This window comes from Bidens hawaiensis, unplaced genomic scaffold (genome assembly GCF_021521415.1).
Source record: "Bidens hawaiensis isolate Kalapana, Puna unplaced genomic scaffold, B.hawaiensis_p1.1 tig00002935_1, whole genome shotgun sequence".
NCBI classification, from domain to species: domain Eukaryota; kingdom Viridiplantae; phylum Streptophyta; class Magnoliopsida; order Asterales; family Asteraceae; genus Bidens; species Bidens hawaiensis.
The window spans coordinates 595776-614860 of record NW_027491158.1 but is presented as its reverse complement, the minus strand read 5'-3'; the positions used below and the strand labels follow the sequence as shown (position 1 = coordinate 614860).

The 19085-nt window shown below is 34.0% G+C and overlaps 1 protein-coding gene and 1 pseudogene across 1 annotated transcript; both read right to left on the bottom strand.

Moving 5' to 3' along the window:
* Positions 1-3866: 3866 nt before the first annotated feature.
* Positions 3867-5928, bottom strand: LOC143621717 (6,7,8-trihydroxycoumarin synthase-like). Its single transcript, XM_077093052.1, has 2 exons — positions 5014-5928; positions 3867-4601 (listed from the first exon to the last, which is right to left on the bottom strand). Exons 1-2 carry the CDS (start codon positions 5908-5910, stop codon positions 3984-3986), a joined length of 1515 nt encoding a protein of 504 aa, XP_076949167.1. The 5' UTR covers positions 5911-5928; the 3' UTR covers positions 3867-3983.
* A 5687-nt stretch (positions 5929-11615) lies between these two features.
* On the bottom strand, positions 11616-14078 carry LOC143621756 (putative pentatricopeptide repeat-containing protein At1g69350, mitochondrial pseudogene; annotated as a pseudogene).
* Between the last annotated feature and the right edge of the window lie 5007 nt (positions 14079-19085).

Here is a 19085-nt window from a genome sequence, read left to right as displayed (position 1 = left end):
AGAAGTATCCCGCGTTGTTTAGCTTGGCTACCACAGCGCGGGGGCCTGCGTGTACTCCACAGATGCCTTCGTGAACCTCCCTTAGGAGGTAGTCGGCATCTTGGTTGTCCACGCATCTTAATAATGGGCCAAGAAAGTTACGTCTGTAAAGGATGTCATTGACCAGCTGATAATTCAGTGCTTTACAGCGTAGTTTTCTTGCCCATTATTAAGATGCGTCTAAAATAAGGTACGATATTCTTCAACTACAAGTCTAAAATAATGAATTGATATATAACATTTCATTTCTGAATGTCTTGCTTATACTTTTTTTTTTGAAATTATTAAAAGTAAATCAACGTAAGTGATGATATTTATTCACACCAGATTTCTAGATAAAAGTATTGTTGAAGCAACATCCTCTCATCGGTTCATTGGTATATCTATGGTCTCGTCACTTGAAGAAGAATTTCTTAATGAAATTGATTTCGTCAACATTCGTGAAATTAATGAAATAAGAAAGGTATGTTATGTTATTTTGAATTAATGTTTTTATATTCAACTAAACACGTTTATTAACATACCATTAATGATATGTGTGAAATCCCTCATTATTGCTGGTAAGATCAAAGCTGTATGCATTAAAGAATCATGGTATTATCTTGGATGTGATTTATGTAAAAACTGAGTCTAAACTAATTTAGTCACAATTCAAAAGAGAGAAGATCTAGCTGATTTTGATGTTAAGGAGTACACCGTGTCAATGACAAATGCACTTAAACTACAGTATCATATGCTATTCTTAAGTTTTAAATATTTTCCTACTTATCTACAATGCAACTTTTCATATTCATTTTGTGAGTGGTATACATCATTTCATAAGATCGGTATGCTTTATTATTTAAAGTTATTACAAGTATTATTCTTTATAGATACAAGATCCTCATAAGAGTCTAGGATTGCACGGGGACCGTGACTCTTGCTATGCTTGAACGGGAGGTTTACGAGCTTTTAGGACAAACTGTTACACAAGTCCTTGACAAACAAGAAAAGGTATACTGATTGTCTTTTTCAACCGTTTATAATAATTTTACTATACTTTATAATGTTTTCAGTAAATATATTTATTGTTTTCCACAGTCGGGTGAATTTGCAAAGCTCCCTGCTTATTTCAATGTCTTACTAGAAAGAAAGTTTGCCTTTAGGATCGAGATCAAAGACAAAAATATTGATAAAAATGTCAATTTTTTTCGATTTTTAAAATATCTGAAGATCCAAAAACTATTGCTGGACTTGAAAAAAACTTTCATATTACTCATGTACTTTTTATTACAAACATCATTATAATATTTCTTCATTTATATAAAAAACCGGTCGTATGTGTGCACGGAAAACATACAGCCTTTTATGTCAAATGTAGGCTGACGAATCTGATTATGAGAATCTAACTAATTCAGAGTTGCCACCACAAACTGATGTTATTTTGAAGGTTATCAATTTTCGAAATATTTGCTTTCTTTACTTTTTTATGTAGGATTCTATATTCTTTAGTGCTAACAATGGAACCCAACTTTCCAATAATGATGATAGTATGGGAAAGACCGCAAGACTACCGTTGTTGATTTGAAGCGAAGAGCTATACGACATTGATGACTTATCTGCTCTATCGTCAAGTAAACATAAGAAGATTGATGCAAAGGGAGTGCCCGATGCAACTTGACATAGCAGACTGATGATTCCAAAAACTGAGAAGTAGATGTTGATTTTTTTTTTGTTACAAAAAATTTCCTTTTTGTTATCTATTTTTCAATGTTGGCTCACTTTATGCTTCTTTACAATTTGTTTTCATGGGTTTTTGTTGATGTCTTCTTTTTATCAGATGTCTGAATTTAAGGAGGCTATTTTTTATTTAATGAAACTGTGTCTCTTTTAAAAATTTATCTTCTTTAAAATCTTTAAGTTATTTAAACATTTGATGTTGTATGATCATGAAATATCATGTTTGAAATAGTTTGGTACCAACAAAGGTTATGGTTCTCTAAGACACTATTAAACATATGATTTACGTTTATAAATATATATTTTTTGAATTCTATCAATATCATTTTAGAACCATTATACGCTTACTATATTGGTAATGCTCTTAGAACCTTTTATATTTAATGTTAAAATTATGAGTTATGATATTATGGTTTCATGATGTATGATATGAAATAATATCATGGCATCTACATTTTGACTATAAAATTAAATTTGGACAAAATGGTAAAACTCGTCCTTTATGTTTTTACGTTTTTTCATTAGTTGTCCTTTAGCAAACTTAATGACAAAAAACATCCTTTACGTTCAAAAAACCTTGCACGATTCGTCCTTTTCACTAACGAGGGTTAGTTTTTCTCGTTAAATCCAGTCATGTGCACCTCATGTGAGGCCAGTTTAGTCTTTTTACCCCCTCAAGAGTCATTTGTGTAAGTAACTTAAAATTTTGGTCTAAAACTAAAATGATTTACATATGTCTCTCTCCCTCTTTCTCTCTGTGTTAAAACCACAACCTCCCACCTCCGTCGGAGACCCAACCAATCGCCACCACAGCACCAAATCAACCACCACACACATCATCTCCTCCAGCCTCTACGCAATAGCAAAACCATCTTCAACTCAATACAAAATAATATTCAACTCAACCCCACACCCAGCGTCTCCTCCAGCCTCTACGCAACCACCATCTCCAACATCCGCCGGCGCTACTGTCTTCAACCTCCATCGCAGCCACCATCTCCAACTCAATGGCAGATAAAAACCCTTTACAAATTCTCTCTTAAACCTTTTACACTCGCTACAGCCAGCGTCTCCCACCACCGTCGCCGCCAAACGCACTATCACCGGGCATAAACAAACTCTAATCTTGGTTGCCGGAAACGTAACCCCCAACGATTCGAGTTTAGATCTGTTTGACATTGATGACACGAAGACCTGAATAGATGGAATGGAGCTGATTAGGTTGACTCAAAGAATCTAGGGTTTTCACGTTTGAAATCGAGCATCGATCGATTGTGATTTTCCACTATGTGGTCACCGTTGTTCCTCTCTGTTGTTACCATTGTTGAAGACGAGGTTGGATGGTCGCGACTGATGGTGGTGTGTTGGTGACAGATGGTGGAGGATTGTAGAGAAATTGTGTATTTGAGACGATTAAGTAGATGTAATCGTACGCTGGCGGCGGTGAGATAGTGGTGGTCAAGAGTTGCAGCGTTGGTTGGCAATTGGAACCGGTGGCCGGTGGTTGAGAGAATGAATACACAGCCACACAGGAGCTTGATAAGGAAGATGGTTATTTATTATTATTAAATAACAGGGCTGAATTTACGAAACTACCCTTAACTGGGTTAAGGCGAAAGGACAAAACATGATGAGTTTATTAATTATAAAGGATGTTTGATGACATTTGTTTCGCTAAATGACGTCCACCGAAAAACCAAGTAAATATAAAGGACGAGTTTTACCATTTTGTCTTAAATTTGTTAAACCCGTGTATTCATAACAGCTAGTAACTAAATATAGATATCATTACCAACATATAACGTAACAGCTAGTAACTAAATATAGATATCATTACCAACATATAACGTCAGAAAGCAACAGATAAAATTGAAGATGAATGAAGCAATTAATTGGGCAATCAATTTAGTTAATTGAAGAGATCGCCAGAAAAAAAATTTGTTACGCGAGAATAGCTAAGGTCTCCGGCGGCCACACTATTTAAGTTAGGGGCCTTTGAAGGGGGGAGTGTGAGAAGATGAAAGGACGCTTAGCTCTATTATAATGTAATATAGAAAATATAGATATAGATATGAAGTATAAATATTTTTCACCGTGTTACCCGGGCTAAAACCTAATTATAGGTGATTATAATTTCGTAAGGTTAAGAAAACAACCAAAAAGACACTTTAACTTATCTTTTTATGTGAACGGTTTATCACATGAACAAAACAATCCAAACCTAGTCAACTCTTGTAGCCATGATCATAAACTTTAGCTGCAAGTAAAAGATCGTTCTTCTTACGTGCAACTGTCCCTGGTGTCGTCAAAGTATCGATCTCACTAGTCCCCATAGGCATTTCCCAATCAAATGAGCAAACAAGGTTCGCAAGAGTCAGCTCAACCGTTGTAGCTCCTAACAACATCCCAGGACACCCTCTCCGACCCGACCCAAATGGGATCAACTCAAAATCAGCCCCTTTGTAGTCAACACTACTACCCATGAATCTCTCAGGATCAAACACTTCAGCTCTTTCCCAACATTTAGGATCACGGCCTACCGCCCATACGTTCACGTATACTAGAGTCTTCTTTGGTATTTCGAATCCATTTATAACACATCGATCTCTTGATTCACGTGGGACTAAAAGAGGTGCAGTTGGGTATAATCTATATGTTTCTTTGATTACTGCTTTTAGATAGTCGAGCTTGTATAGATCATGTTCGTCTACTTTTCCTTTTTTTCCGATCACATTTCGCACTTCATGTTGAAGTTTCTTAAAAGACTCAGGGTTCATCATCAGCATACACATCGCCCACACCACTGTTGTTGCACTTGTTTCTGTTCCCCCCAACATGATATTCTGCAATATTCCAACACAAATATATATATATACATCATTGATATATATACATCATAGTTAACGGCTAATTAAGATTTCATTCAAAATCTTGAAGTGAAAATGAGTCCCTAACATTTTGGAATATTAGTATAATTAAACTAAATACTTTTAGACCATCTTAAATTTTTATTGTAATTCTACACTAGACAGTTCGCTACTCTACAACCAAACTCGGCAAGTTGTATGACAAGCAATCTCCATAAATTTAGTGAAAAACTATTTGGAGATTGCTACTCACCAAACTGAACTGTCGAGTTTGGTTGCGGAGTCAGCAAACTTCAAAAACATTATCTTAGTTAACTTTCGCAAGTTCATTACACCTTCTTCAAGGTGTAACGAACTGATTTATCCAAAACTTTAGTAAATCACTCACCATGAGTACACCTTTGATGTGATCATAAGTGAGTTTGACTGAACAGTCTGAGTCTTTTTTGAGTTTAAGCAAGATATCAACCATATCTTCTTGCATGTTGTTTGGTTCATTTAGCTGATTTTCATGTTGGTCAATGATTTCTTGATAGAACTCATCCATATCCTTAAAAATCTTTTCAAGGTTACTAACACTTCCATTAACTATATCAAGCCACCCCATGAAAGGAATAACATCCCTATAAAAGAACTTGGCAAACATCTTTTGACACCGCAATATAAGCTCACTGAATTGCGTCACTTCTTGTTTCTCATCATCATACTCAGCCGTCCTCTTCCCAAAAGCCATTCTGGAAATAATATTACTAGTGAGAACCAGCAAGGTTTGACTCAAATTCACCAAATTATTCTTTCGAACTCGAGTTTTTAACGTGTCGATCATGTCAAACACCTCTTCTTCACGAACGGGAAGAAACGAGTTCACTTGCTTCACTGAAAGTAAATGAAGGGTGCAAGTCTTTCTCATTTGTCTCCAATATTCATTGTAGGGTGCAAAAGCTATGTCTTTATTATAGTAAGACAACTTCTGCTGGCCGGTTAACACCGGCCGGTTGCAAAAGATCAAATCATTTGTTTTCAAGACTTGTTTCGCCATTTCGGCTGATGAAACGACCATTGTTTGCACAAGACCGAGTCGCAAGGACATTAACGATCCGTAGCGTTTCGAAAGACGCCAAAGGTGGTCTGGAAGATTGGAAGTGTCAAGCTCATGTAGGTTTCCAATCACCGGAAGTCCCGGAGGTCCCGGTGGTCTTTTTGACGGTAGGATTTTATACTTTTTATGGAGGAAGAACAAGTACACAAAGATAGCTAAGAGTGTGAAGATGATATATGAAACCATTGTTAACTAATTTTTAGAGTTTGATCATGGATTATTATGAAACAATTGATGATATAGGAATGACGGCTAAAAGAGTCGGTTGGTGTCACGTGTGAACAAGTTAAGTATCTTGCAGATTATGACTATGACGTGTTGAACTTAGGTTCTAACTAGTGTTATATACGAACCGAACGTTCATTTGTGTTTTTTTATTTAATAGAGAGATAAACATGAAAAAAATCATTGTGTATTTAAATAAGTGAATATGAATTCATATGTCGTTTGTTCATTTTCATTTGTGAATGTTTGTTGAATGTGTATCACTAAAATAAATATACAATTTTTGAAAATTCAGATGTTTTTTTCTGGATTTTGGATGGATCATCAACTTAATGAATTTATTTGTTCACTTGTGTTCATCTAAATATATTCGTTAATAAATAATAATCGTTTATGTTTGTTTGCGTTTGTTCATATATATGTTTGGTTATGTTTGTTCATTTATGTCATTTTACCTTTGTCAATGGTTCGCTTAGATTTTAACAAACGGACATAAAAAAATCCGAACATGTTCATTAATTAAACGAACTTACATAAACAAAAGTATTTGTTCGATTACCTATTCATGTTGGTGTTCGTTTTTGTGTTCGGTTAAAGTTAAATGAACGAACACGAATATGCCGCCCTTGTTCATGTACGTTCGGTTCGTTTACAAGCTTCCGTTGAGGTATGTTAGGAAGCTTCGATATAACATTACGCAATTCGAGACAATATGTCGTTTTCTTGTTTTGTAAGATCGATGATCGAGTTCTTGAAAGGGCAAAATACAAAACTGATAACTCTCGCAAATGAAATGGCCAATCTTATATCCGTTTGAACCGCCAATTTGTAACCTACAAAATGAAGAAAGGTGCACCACGTCTTAAAACCAGCAAAATAAAAAACTTATCGAATAACGTTTTAATCCAAACAAGTGAGTTTGTAATGTCAGAAAGAACATGCAATGTACAAACTAGTATAATATATGTACCTTTTGCCTACCAATATAACTAGTTATATATATAACAATTGCAAACTTTATTTTGCAATAGGTGTTGTACCATGTGAAGCATAATTTGTACCAAATTCTGATTTGACCTTCAAAGCACTACACTACAACCACCGCCTCATCTATCTCTGCGTATGAACCCCCCCCCCCCCCCCCCTCTTCTTCGTTATTTGTAGATACCTCATCTGGAATTAGGTTTGTGTAAAAGGAATGTCAAATGCATTTGTAAAGTTAGTTTGTAGTATGAAAGTCAAAGTAGTAATAATAAAGCTGTTTATGAATTGCTAAGAGTTTCAAAACACACAGGCAAATGAGTCTACATTAACAACTGAATGTACTATCTTGAATTTTGTGGTCAAAGGGGATGGCTTTCTGTTCATTCATATGACTTGGTGCATTATGGAAAAATACCTATGTGTTTTTTAATGGAAACACATTGTCAGTTTTGTGATCAAACATCATGGTAACAAACAAACAATGATATGTTTCTTTGCCGAGATCAGAGTGATTTCAAGAACTAGATGTTCAGTTAATCAGTTGGATAAACAATTGGCAAATATGTGGATATTAACGAGAGTCAAAATAGCTTGGAGGGTGGCTATGAAAACATGATGAAAGTGAGATGCTGCAGAACATGTACAATGAGTGCTTGCTCTTGCATACTCTTCATCCAAGATAGAGATGGACTACAACAGTGAAGTTTTTTGTTTTTGTTTTTTAATGAAAGAGGTGAATTATGTACCAAACTATATATAATCAAAGTTTGGTCTAATGTGTGAAATCTGTATTTTCATATAACAAATCCGCCATCTGAGCCTCGAGTAGTTAATCGCAATAACGTTTGAAGTTAAGTTTTTTTCACAATTTAACTCCACCCCCGCAATGCGGGGGTCTTAATACTAGTAATTACTAATTTACTATTGACGACGGGGGCGAACCTAGTGTTAAACAAACGGTGACCTCACTACCTCTTAACTTTTCGTCAACAGTGTAAAAAAAATCTTTTTGTGCCAGTTTTCGTGTTTTGATACACCTGGAAAACATATAACGTGACCCTTGTTTGATTAACGTCCAACCAATTTAAAAGTTCAGCCCAATTAAAGACCAACCAAGTTTAAAGCCTAGACCAATTAATCCCATTAACCTTTTTATAAATAATAATAATAATAATAAACTCATTTTGAAGTGGAAAATAGGCATCGGACATCAAACAGCGAGCCAGATTGTCAGCATTACACCAGACACCACCACTCTGCCAATCACCACCTATGATGCTGCCCTCCTCCTCCCGTCATTGGACGTCCACGCTATAGCCGAGTAGCCAATGACCGGTGCTCCCTCATCCACGGTTCAACTTGTACTGATTTATGTATTCTTCTACTTTAACTAGAATTATAATTGTTTATTTGTTTATATAATTTGTTAATTTAGAATTACTTTTGTGCAATTGAATGATTGATTATAATTTTAGTTGAAGGACTAATTTGCAAAATCTGCTAAATTATTATATTTAACCCATTAACCAGTTTACCCAAACCCGTATACCCGTATCCAATTCACAATCCGCAACCCGTTTGCCTTTGTTGAACTTTAATCTTCGTTTCATACAGGGAATTATATTGTGCGTAATTTGTCTCATGCCTGATCGACCTCACCGACGCTTGTAATTAGGAAACAACGATCAGTTTGATACGTATTGGCATTACAAACTAACCGCCTAACATAATTGACATTATATCATTTATATATCACTGATATTAACTCAATTAAATTGGTCTGCACAATCATACATTCATCGCCAATACAACCCCCATGGTTAATTATATTATATCAATCTGCTTATACCTGTTCGAATTCTTGTTCTTGTTGTTTGCTTAGCGGCCTAATTAACCATCGTTTTACATCTGTTAAAGGTAAATTAATACGTGGTTTCGTTCGTTATAATGTCAGCAACATTAACCCTATGGCTAATCGGCCAAACGATTAATGATTTGGCTGATTATAATTCTAGGGTTTATAATATGATTTGGGTGAGTGATTGCCTGTTTAAGAATTTTCAGTTTCAAGTTATAATCAATTGACACCCTAGCCCTAATTGCTAGGGTGTGTGTGTGTTCACGTCTAGACAAGCTAGGGGTACAGGTTCGAGCCTCCCCGTAGCCCGTTTTGGGTTTATTTTTGGAAATTAAGGTTTATTAATATATTAACTAATTTAATCATTTAAAGTATATTATAAATAACATAAATATAATATTTAGTTAATGTTTAATCAAAACCGACAAATTAATTAGTCATTTTTCTGAACCTTTGTTAAAACCCTATGTGTATGTGTGTGTGTATAGGTATATATAATAAGTATTAAAAATTGTTAAAAGGGTTTTAATAATAAAAGTTTTAATAAGGTTTTTAAAGTAAAGTACATAACTAAATTATCTCTTATTATTTTACATGTTAAAATAATTATTGGACAAGTATTTTATGAACAAATATTTATATCTTAATTATTACAACTTTAATAAAAAATAATACTTATAAGTAAAAGGATTTATTTTGTTATAATTATATATTATTACTAATAAAATTTTAATAACCTTTATGAAATAAATTTTAAATAAGTTATTTTAACTCTCGAATATCCGTTCATATCTCAAATCTCTATTAATACATTCGTTAATCCTTAGTGTTTTCCGTCATTGTTATTGCATAGGATTTTTCATTGATATATTTCGACGAGCGTGAAGTTTATTTTAATATTGTTCCTAACGCATTCATTTCCCTCGCTTACTTGATAAGGTGAGTAATCACTTCCATCTTTTTAGCATTTTCAAATGCTTTTGGGGACATATGTGTACTTATATTATTTACATATTATTAGTATTCATATTAGCAACTATTAATCTTGTGTGCTATCAGTTAATTGCCTAAATTGTTGTATGTTAACTTGTTTTATTTGAACGCATTCGGAGAGATCTATCATATTTACATTAGTATGATCATACAACTTTCGTAGTAGCCAAAGCCCACTTCGCAATGCGATGGTTTTACCGACACTCATTAATTGCTCATTGGCTTGATTATATTATATTGAACTAACTAGTGTTTGCTCATTCAACCTAGTGTTGACAATATTTATCTATTTTATACGCATATGCAGGTTTTAGATTGAATTGACTGCAAGATTGGTAGGGATTTAATGTTGCTTTAAGTTAGAAGAACTTTATCACAACATAAATTTATTAAGACACTTAAATTTGAATTTATTTGTTTTTGCTTTAATGATTTTTATTTAGTTATTTGACATTGTTTAGATTTATTTGAATATTTTATTTAAATTAATAGATATTGTCACTTTTAAATTATTGCATGATAGTACATTGAGATCCGTGAACAATCAGTTCGTGCCCTGACATTTCAGCCTTATGTTGGGGTGGACAGATTGGTATCAGAGCCGAATGTTTAAGATAGGTCGTTAGTGGTGACTTAGTAATATGCTTAGGAACCTCATACGTGCTTATTTGATTGTCTTATGTGTTCAAATTATTTGTTTATAGCTTTCCTAGTTAATTATTTAATTATTGTTTAATATTATATTATCATGCGCACACACACAACTCTGAGGTTATGTCTCAACCTCAAAAACAATTTTTCTTAATTAATTTAAATCAAGTAGATTGCCTTTTATTTTTGGGAAATTTTTTAAGAATTCCCTAGTGTTGTTTTTACTCCCTCACCTTAGGGCTAAGTTGTGTGAAAAGTACTGTAGTAACTGGAAAGGGGAGAGAACTTTGAGTCGGGCCTTGGAAAACCGGTTTCGAGAACCCATGGTAAGACGCTATTCCTTACCTGGAGGATAACCTGACCACCGTACTTGATCTTATAGGCCAAAGCGGGACACAACTGTCATACGACCGACGCCCTAGGCTGTCAAACGTAACCACATTAGCGGTTGCAATTTCGTTAAACCGAATTCACAGTGGTTCGTGGCTAAATTCGGTAATGTTCCAATTATTGTGTTATGTTATTTTTAGATGGTTAGTTAGGTGAAAAATCCATGGGCACTCCTACTATCCATTTCTCAACTTATTTTAAATATTATGTTATGTTGGAGTTAATCATACGTGGTGGTTCACGAGATTGATCCAACTACTCATATTTTTTATTTCGTTGATTCGTTATTTAGTTGAGACAGTTAAAATGCTATGTAACGCTCATGGGCCGTCCAACTCTCTTGCATTGATAATTCGTTAATTAGTTGGTACAATTAAAATGTCATGTAATGCTCATGGGCCGTCCAACTCAATTACTTTTTCCGTTAGTTCGTTGGACCATTCAAACTACCATGGAAAGCTCATGGGAGGACAATACACAAATTATGTTTCGATAGTTGTTTATTAAGTTAACTTCAAATAAATTTCAACTTTTAAACTAACCTCCTCTCCTCATCTAGTACAAATGTTACTAGATAAATAAAGATTAGGTGTACATTGGTAAAAGATCTTAGTAACCACTAGATTACAAATGTTACTTCAATCTCTTTTGTTTCTTTTGACATTTCTTTTAACGAAAGCACGATAAGCAAGCTATCAAGTTCATAAGCGGACTAGTAGCTCAAGATTTTGATCCAAGTGCAATTTGTGAATTCCTTTTTTATCTATCTTAGTAGCCTCTGTTTGACCTGCAAATCCAATGCTTCTTTAGCTTTTGACACATTCATTAGAACACATGAACATGATTTCTTGCATGCACTTTGGCTCAAAGATTGAAACTTTTTCGTGACTGCCTTCGACTTTCCTTTGTGCACTAACGACAACATGCATCTTCTAAATAAGGGAGTTGATGAAGGTGTAGTGCACAACACCATAGAGCATCATCTGGTATGAACCATGCTACACCCCTGAAGTTTTTTCAAACCAGTAGTTTTCATCAGTGACCTCACACTCTGAAATTGTTTCCAATCTTCACCTTCAGCAGAAATATTAGATAACAAAGCGTAGAATCCTGTATTATCAATCTTTTCAAGATTTTCTTGGATTAACTTAATCATATTCAATCTCCTATGAATCCGACACCCGCTTAATAAAGAACTCCAAATCCCAGAAGTGGGTTCAAACGTCATTGAAACGATGATATTATAAGCCTCATCAAGATGACCCGCTCGACTCAAAAGATCAATCAGACAAGAAAAATGCTCTAACTTAGGTTCAATCCCAAAATCTTTCTTCATTGAGTTGAAATACAACTGACCCCTTTCAACATATCCAGCATGACTACAAGCAGATAAGATGTTCATGAAGGTAATTTCATTCGGTTTGACCTTTGACTCTAACATTTTATCAAAAACTGAAATCGACATATCAACCAGACCATGCATCCCATAGCCATCAATCATAGCACTCCATGACACCACACTCTTATATGGCATCATGTCAAAAACACGTTGCGCCATCCATAATTCACCACATTTTGCATACATGTCAAGTGAAGCTGTAGATACATATGCTGTATTATTATTACTGATAATATTATTCATCACACCATTTGAAATAAGCTTATGATGAACCCATTTCCCCTTTTCAAGATCTCTTAAATCTGAACACGCTTGAATCACACCCAAGAATGTTACATCATCCATTTCAAGATCATCTAACCACATTTGGTCAAAAAGATTCATGGCTTCAGCGGATTTACCATTATGAGCAAAACCCCACATCATAGAGTTCCATGTCACCACGCCTTAATGACTCTGGTTCTTGAATATGTTATATGCTAAATCCAAATAACCACATTTAGCATACATGTCGATTAACGAATTCAGAACAAACTCATTCAAAACCCTTGTTTTAATAGCATAAGTATGAACCTGATCTCCAAGATATAATGCACCCATGGTTCCACAAGCAGATACGATACTTGCAACAGTAAACTCGTCTGGTGAGACCTTGTGGGCCCGCATTTGTTTAAAAAGATCTAACGCGTCCTCTGACATACCCTCGCGTGTGTAACCTGATATGATCATATTCCATGTAAATACATGTCTATCCCTAGATGGATTAAAAATCTTGTGGCAAGTATTAAACTTTCCACAACTGGAATACAAATCGATCAATGTGGGCCCCAGGATATCGTTATCAGGATCGAGGTGTTTTCTTATGACAAACCCTTGAATCGACTTGCCTTGTTTCAGGGAATTCAGTCTAGCACAAGAACAAAGAACGGCCATCATGGTGATTTCATTTGGTTCTGCTTTAGATTCTTGCATTTTGGCAAAAAGGTTTAATGCTGCTTCATAGCAACCGTTGTGGTTGTAGCATGTGATCATAGCAGTCCACGATGATGTCGAACGATTAGAAATACCATCAAAAAGACACTGAGCAGTGTATAACTCTCCACATTTTCCATACATTGAAATAAGAGAGTTACTTAGCGTTGTAATCTGATCACCGCTTTCAATATTTCTTGTCACCACATAACCATGAACCGCCTTCGACTGCAGCCTCAACCCCAACTCGCCACACGCCTCGGCAACACCAAGCAGCGTCACATAATCCGGGCTGTGCCCGTCCAACATCATACTCCGAAACACCTTCAACCCCTCACTCGGCTGGTCGGAATGAATATGCATCGAAATAACCGAAGTCCACGAAACAAGGTCCCGTTGAGGCATTTCATCAAACACCTTGCGTGCATAAGTTAGACATGATCCTTCACCATACATATTAAGCAGTGAGGTCTGAACAACAGAATCCGAGTGAAACCCATGTTTAATTATCCTTCCATGAACAGTTTTGCCAAGACTCAAGTCACCGAAACCGGAACAAGCTCGTAAAACAGATGGGTATATGAAGCTGGTGATTAGGGTCAGTTGGTGTAACATATTATTGTATAAAGCTAATGCCTTTGTGAATAATCCTGACCAAACGTAGCGTTTGATGAGTACACCGTACATGTAAGAGTCTGGTGTATGGAAGGTTTGGAAGACGAGTGTTGCTGAATCGAGAGAACCCATCTGGGCGTATGAGTCAATGAGCTTGGTTGAAGCAAGAGGGCTTTTGTGTTGGCCTGTGACAAGAAGATGAGTGTGGAGTTGAGTGAGTCTTGTTATGCTGGAGCATGATCGGAATATGGGCATGTACTGGATCATCTTCGGCTGACTCAGAAGTCAGAACCCATTCCGACCAAACTAAACATTATTAGAGTGTGTTTGTTATAATCAGTGGATTACACGAGATTTGTCAAATAATAAAAATAAAAACATTTATTATTTGAAAGAAATGAACAAAATTAAAGATAAAAGTAAAATATATAGTACAAACAATAAGAAGTTTAGAATCTCAAATTTACAAAATCGAATTTTTATATACAATATTTGCATAAATTGTTTTGACTAATTACCTGTGGATAACTATGATGAATGAGATGAAAGATTAGAAATATAATGAAAATTATAACCCATTTCTCAAAATTGTTTTGTCCCATGACTTATGGATTATTAGAATAAATAAGATGAGAAATTAGATAATTAAAAATGAAATTATAACCCACTTGCCAAAATTATCTTGACTCGTGACCCATGGATTGTTAGGTAGAATTAAATCAGAGATTAGAGAATTAAAAAGGAAATTATAACCCATATGTCAATATGATTTTGCTCCATAACCCATGGATAAGTCAAATGAATGAGAAGAGAGATTAGGCCAAGAATGAATGTGGGATTGCCACATCATCTTCATTATTTTCTTTTATTAGTATAGTTAGATGCCGTAATTTTGCAATAAATTTTTAAAAAGCTATACTTCAACCTCTCCGTACACATACCTTGAGATGATGCTATTAAGACCGTGTGTTGTGGTCTCGTGACCACCTATTTCTACTTTACTAAACTACTTGCCTACATAAATTGACATACTCGTGGTAAACAAGAAATTAAGTAAGGGTCAACTTATAAATATGCATGCTACTTTCTTTTATTTCATAGAATATTTTCATTTAGAAATGAGGGGCTATTATATCATATATTATTAAGGCAAGTTTATCACATATTTACACTATACTCATCAAGGAAAAACGGAGTGGATTCTTAATCTTAGATGGTAACCTTCATATAATTGAATTGTTAATTCAGAATTTCTCTTCTTGTTCATATATATGTGTGTGTGTGTGTGTATGTGTATGTGTGTGTGTGTGTTATTTTAAGAAAGTTTTAAGTGTCACCTCAAAATGACTAAACTCTCCGATTAAATTAAAACGAAAATTTATTATTAGAAATATTTGTGTACACGGATCGATACTTGGTTATTACCAATAGTATTCTATATATACGATAGGTACACTTGCCTATTTTGTGTGTGTTTAGTCTTAATATAAATCATTTTTATAAATTTAAGACACGATCTTGTGCGAAAGCTAAAATTCTAATCCCTTTATACTTATTTTTTTAGTTTTATACATGTTATTCTTTATACACATATGTACAATTAAGATAAATGATAATGTACATAGAGATTAAATACAAATATACATATATGTATAATTAGGTTTTTTTATAAAACCGAGATGGAAAATAAAAATTTTTGATTTTTTTACTTTTTAAAATTTTTTTTTTGTTTTATATTTTATTTTAATATTTTTTAAAAGATTTTTTTTGCTTAAAATAGTTATTAGAGTTCTCAATCTCAAAAGGTTTTCTTAAGATTATCACCATATAAATAAATATATATATATATGTGTGTGTGTGTGTGTATGTGTATGTATATATATATGCACACGCATACGAGCTTTTAGCCCGTGTGTCACGCGGGGTTATTTAGGTTTTGTTTTTAATTATTTTGCAATTGCATTTGTTCTAACTAATAGTTTTAATTTAATATAATAAAATTTCTTATATTCATTCAGAATTTATACACTTGCATGGTTATAATGCTTTAGAAAGACATGGGCTATCGTCAAAAACTATTTTTGGCTCTCATAATATAAAATGAAGGAAAAAGAGTTAAAAAGAAAACAATAGCTTCCGGTCTCGAACATACGTATAGGTAGCAAGTAGATGATGCAACTTGAAAAATGTCGTAGGTGAAAGCGGGCCTTTCACCCGTACTCGTTCAAAAGTGTGGGAGCTTTTACTTATTCATCTCGAGATAGTTGCTATCTATATGTTCTGATTCATTTACTACGAGAAAGCCATTATTCCGTCAATACATAATATGATGTAAGATATCACATAAGATATACAGGGAGTTAAGCATAGTATTATTAAACATATTACTTTAAATCATTCCTATAAGGTTACATAATCGCATGCAATGAATGAATTAAATTAATCCAGTTAAGAGTATAGTGTTACATATAGAGGGAGTTAAGCATAGTATTGTTAACCATGCTACTTTAAATCATTTCTATAAGGTTACATATCATTAAATTTTGCATTCATTCAGAAGATAGAATTACAAAGTTGACTCACACTAAAAAAATATGGATAACAATTTCACATATAAAAGAGGAGTGAGCTAATCAATATAAACACCATATGTGAAAAACTAATATAACAATTAGACCGATAAACTGTAGCAACGCAAAAGGTTTAGCAATAGAAGACAATAAATCAAAAAAGAAACAACTGGAGACTCACTTCATGGTATACATATCGGAGACAGGAAACAATACCTTAAATCGAAGATGACAATACGATGTAATCCATCAACTGTTATTGAAACGACAACGATATCACATGATAGTGCACCTGTAATTGGCCAACACCCACCAAAATGGAACACCTAAATGAGGTATGTGAACAGCAAAATCATCACATGCAAATTGAATTGGAAAGAAATATGTAAATCCAGATCTTTACCGAACCAAAACAAATCATTATGTAAATCCAACCATAATATTAGCATAAAGTCATCATAAATCGCGAGCCATACACGTACACACTCGTATCAAAGGCCTCACCGATCACTTGATGCCTCATCCCTGCAGCTTGACCGCTCCCTCATATATAAATGTGTACTTGCTGCATAATCATAAGAACATTATATCAAATCTATATTCTTTAAAAAAAAGTAAATTCTTTGATAATTTAGTCAAAGATATGACCTGCTAATTGAATACTTAAACGAACTTGAATAACCCACACGCTTAGTAACGCCTCTAGACTATAAAAACCCGAACCCAAGAAAGTAGCAGATAATATCTGAGTTCTTTAATATAGAGATTTGTCTCTGCTCTCTCAGTTCTCTAAACTATGTGTTTTAACTTGTAACTTAGGCATCTGTTCTTCAATTCTCATATCTCAAAGTAATCTAGGTTACTTTTTAGGCATTAATATTGTGAATTCAGATACCAAATTCCTAATAGCAATAACTTACATCATATTAGTCCAACTAAGATGAACAAAAAAACTTTTTTTTCCTAACCCATTCAGACCTATCCAAACCACCCGCACCCCTAATACTCAATGACAAAACTCATCAATCACGACTATGGAATTGTCACCATGAACCCGAGATTCACAATTTGATTCTCACCATGCTTGGGAATTGAGAAAGGTCTCATCTTTATACACGTCTGATATATAAATTAAAATCATAAACCTTTGAATATGTATACCTTGTTCACCATGTTCCATTGACCAACTTAGTCAGAAAGTTTCTCTAACGTCTCGTACCATGGTATTTAAGGTAAATAAGAAGATAAAATATTAGCAAATAGTGACCAAAATGGGTTATGGATGAAAACACTACAAAAGAATATGAAACAGTTCAAATTATAGAAATTTAAGTGATTTGGGTTAAAAGCTTACATCAATGGCTTCCACGAAGAACGTCTCTTGCATCTAGCAAAATCCGCTTCTAACAGGTATCACCCAATTACCTTATCGTTGAAAGACCAGCCAAACCTGCATATGCAAATAGTGAAGAAGCTGCATAAAGTGTGGTTTTATAAAAGAAAGATATACTCTTACAATATTCTCTATAACTTTTTATGGCTAAATGCATACCATGATGACCACTTTTTTTCTAGGATAAAGCTAATTTGTTTAGACCTCAGTGCAATGTGGATAAAAAGCTTAAACAACCAAAATTTTACATATAAAAGAGCAATTACGGTAGATTGCTTTTGAACCTTCCATTAACAATTATCCATTCAAAATGTAATCGAGTTGCCCCAAAACATTACTCCAAAATGGTAAATATGAACTCCGCAAGCATGTGTCTTTGAAAATATTTGGTCAGATAGAATTAGTTAAATTCGTTTAGGTTTTTTTCATTAAGGCACGTTTGACTTTGTGTGTTAATTACCAACAATAATAATCAGATCTGCACAAATTTTGGCTCCCAACACGATAAAAAAAGCTTCAAAAACTTGAATTGGGTGTAAAATTAAATGAAATCAGCTAACTTAACTTAATCAAAACCCATAAAATTAAAAGTATAGCTTACGCAGATTTACTATGCTTCCATATATCCCTACGTGATAAAATCAAGTAAGGAAATGAGATATATCACCTCTAGATAACAACCCACTTTAGAACTTTTTTTAAAAATAAAATTTCTTCACATTTGCTAACTTCGACGCGTGGTATGCCCACCATTTCCCACAACTCTTATATTTATGGATTTAAAATCAACTAAAGCAAACTAGTATGTTTTTAATATGTTAACAGTAAACATTTAACAAAGAGTTTTATATCAGAATTAGATACACATATATGATGATTATTCTAGAAACATTCACTAATAAGTTTCCTAAAATATTTGATCTAGGTTTATTTCAGACACATAGCCGTGCTAAGTTCTAAAACACAATAATCAAGACATACTTTTTCCATTTGTTTAGGTTAATTAATTAAGTGCATTTAGAATAGGTATGTGAAAAATGCCTCTTAAGCTAATATAATGAAAACATGACATGTAGACAAAACATCAAATGCCTTGTCACTACAAAAAAAACTCATTGGAACAAATTCGATGTTGTATGCATATAAATGAACTCTACTTGGGGAATGGATTAGGTATTCAGGTGTATTAATTAATGAATTTCAATAATATAACACTAATTCTCAATCAAATAAATTGTAAACCCAGTTAAAGGAGGTTCACAAAAGATAAAACGAAGTCACTTCTACATTCAAACACGGGTATTGCCCCGA

Bases quoted from the DNA above. Each gene is read 5' to 3' on its own strand.
- LOC143621717 (XM_077093052.1), bottom strand. From the start codon at position 5,910: ATGGTTTCATATATCATCTTCACACTCTTAGCTATCTTTGTGTACTTG. The intron at 4,602-5,013 runs GTGAGTGATTTA...GGAATATTGCAG, and splicing joins ACATCAAAGGTGTACTCATG to AATATCATGTTGGGGGGAAC.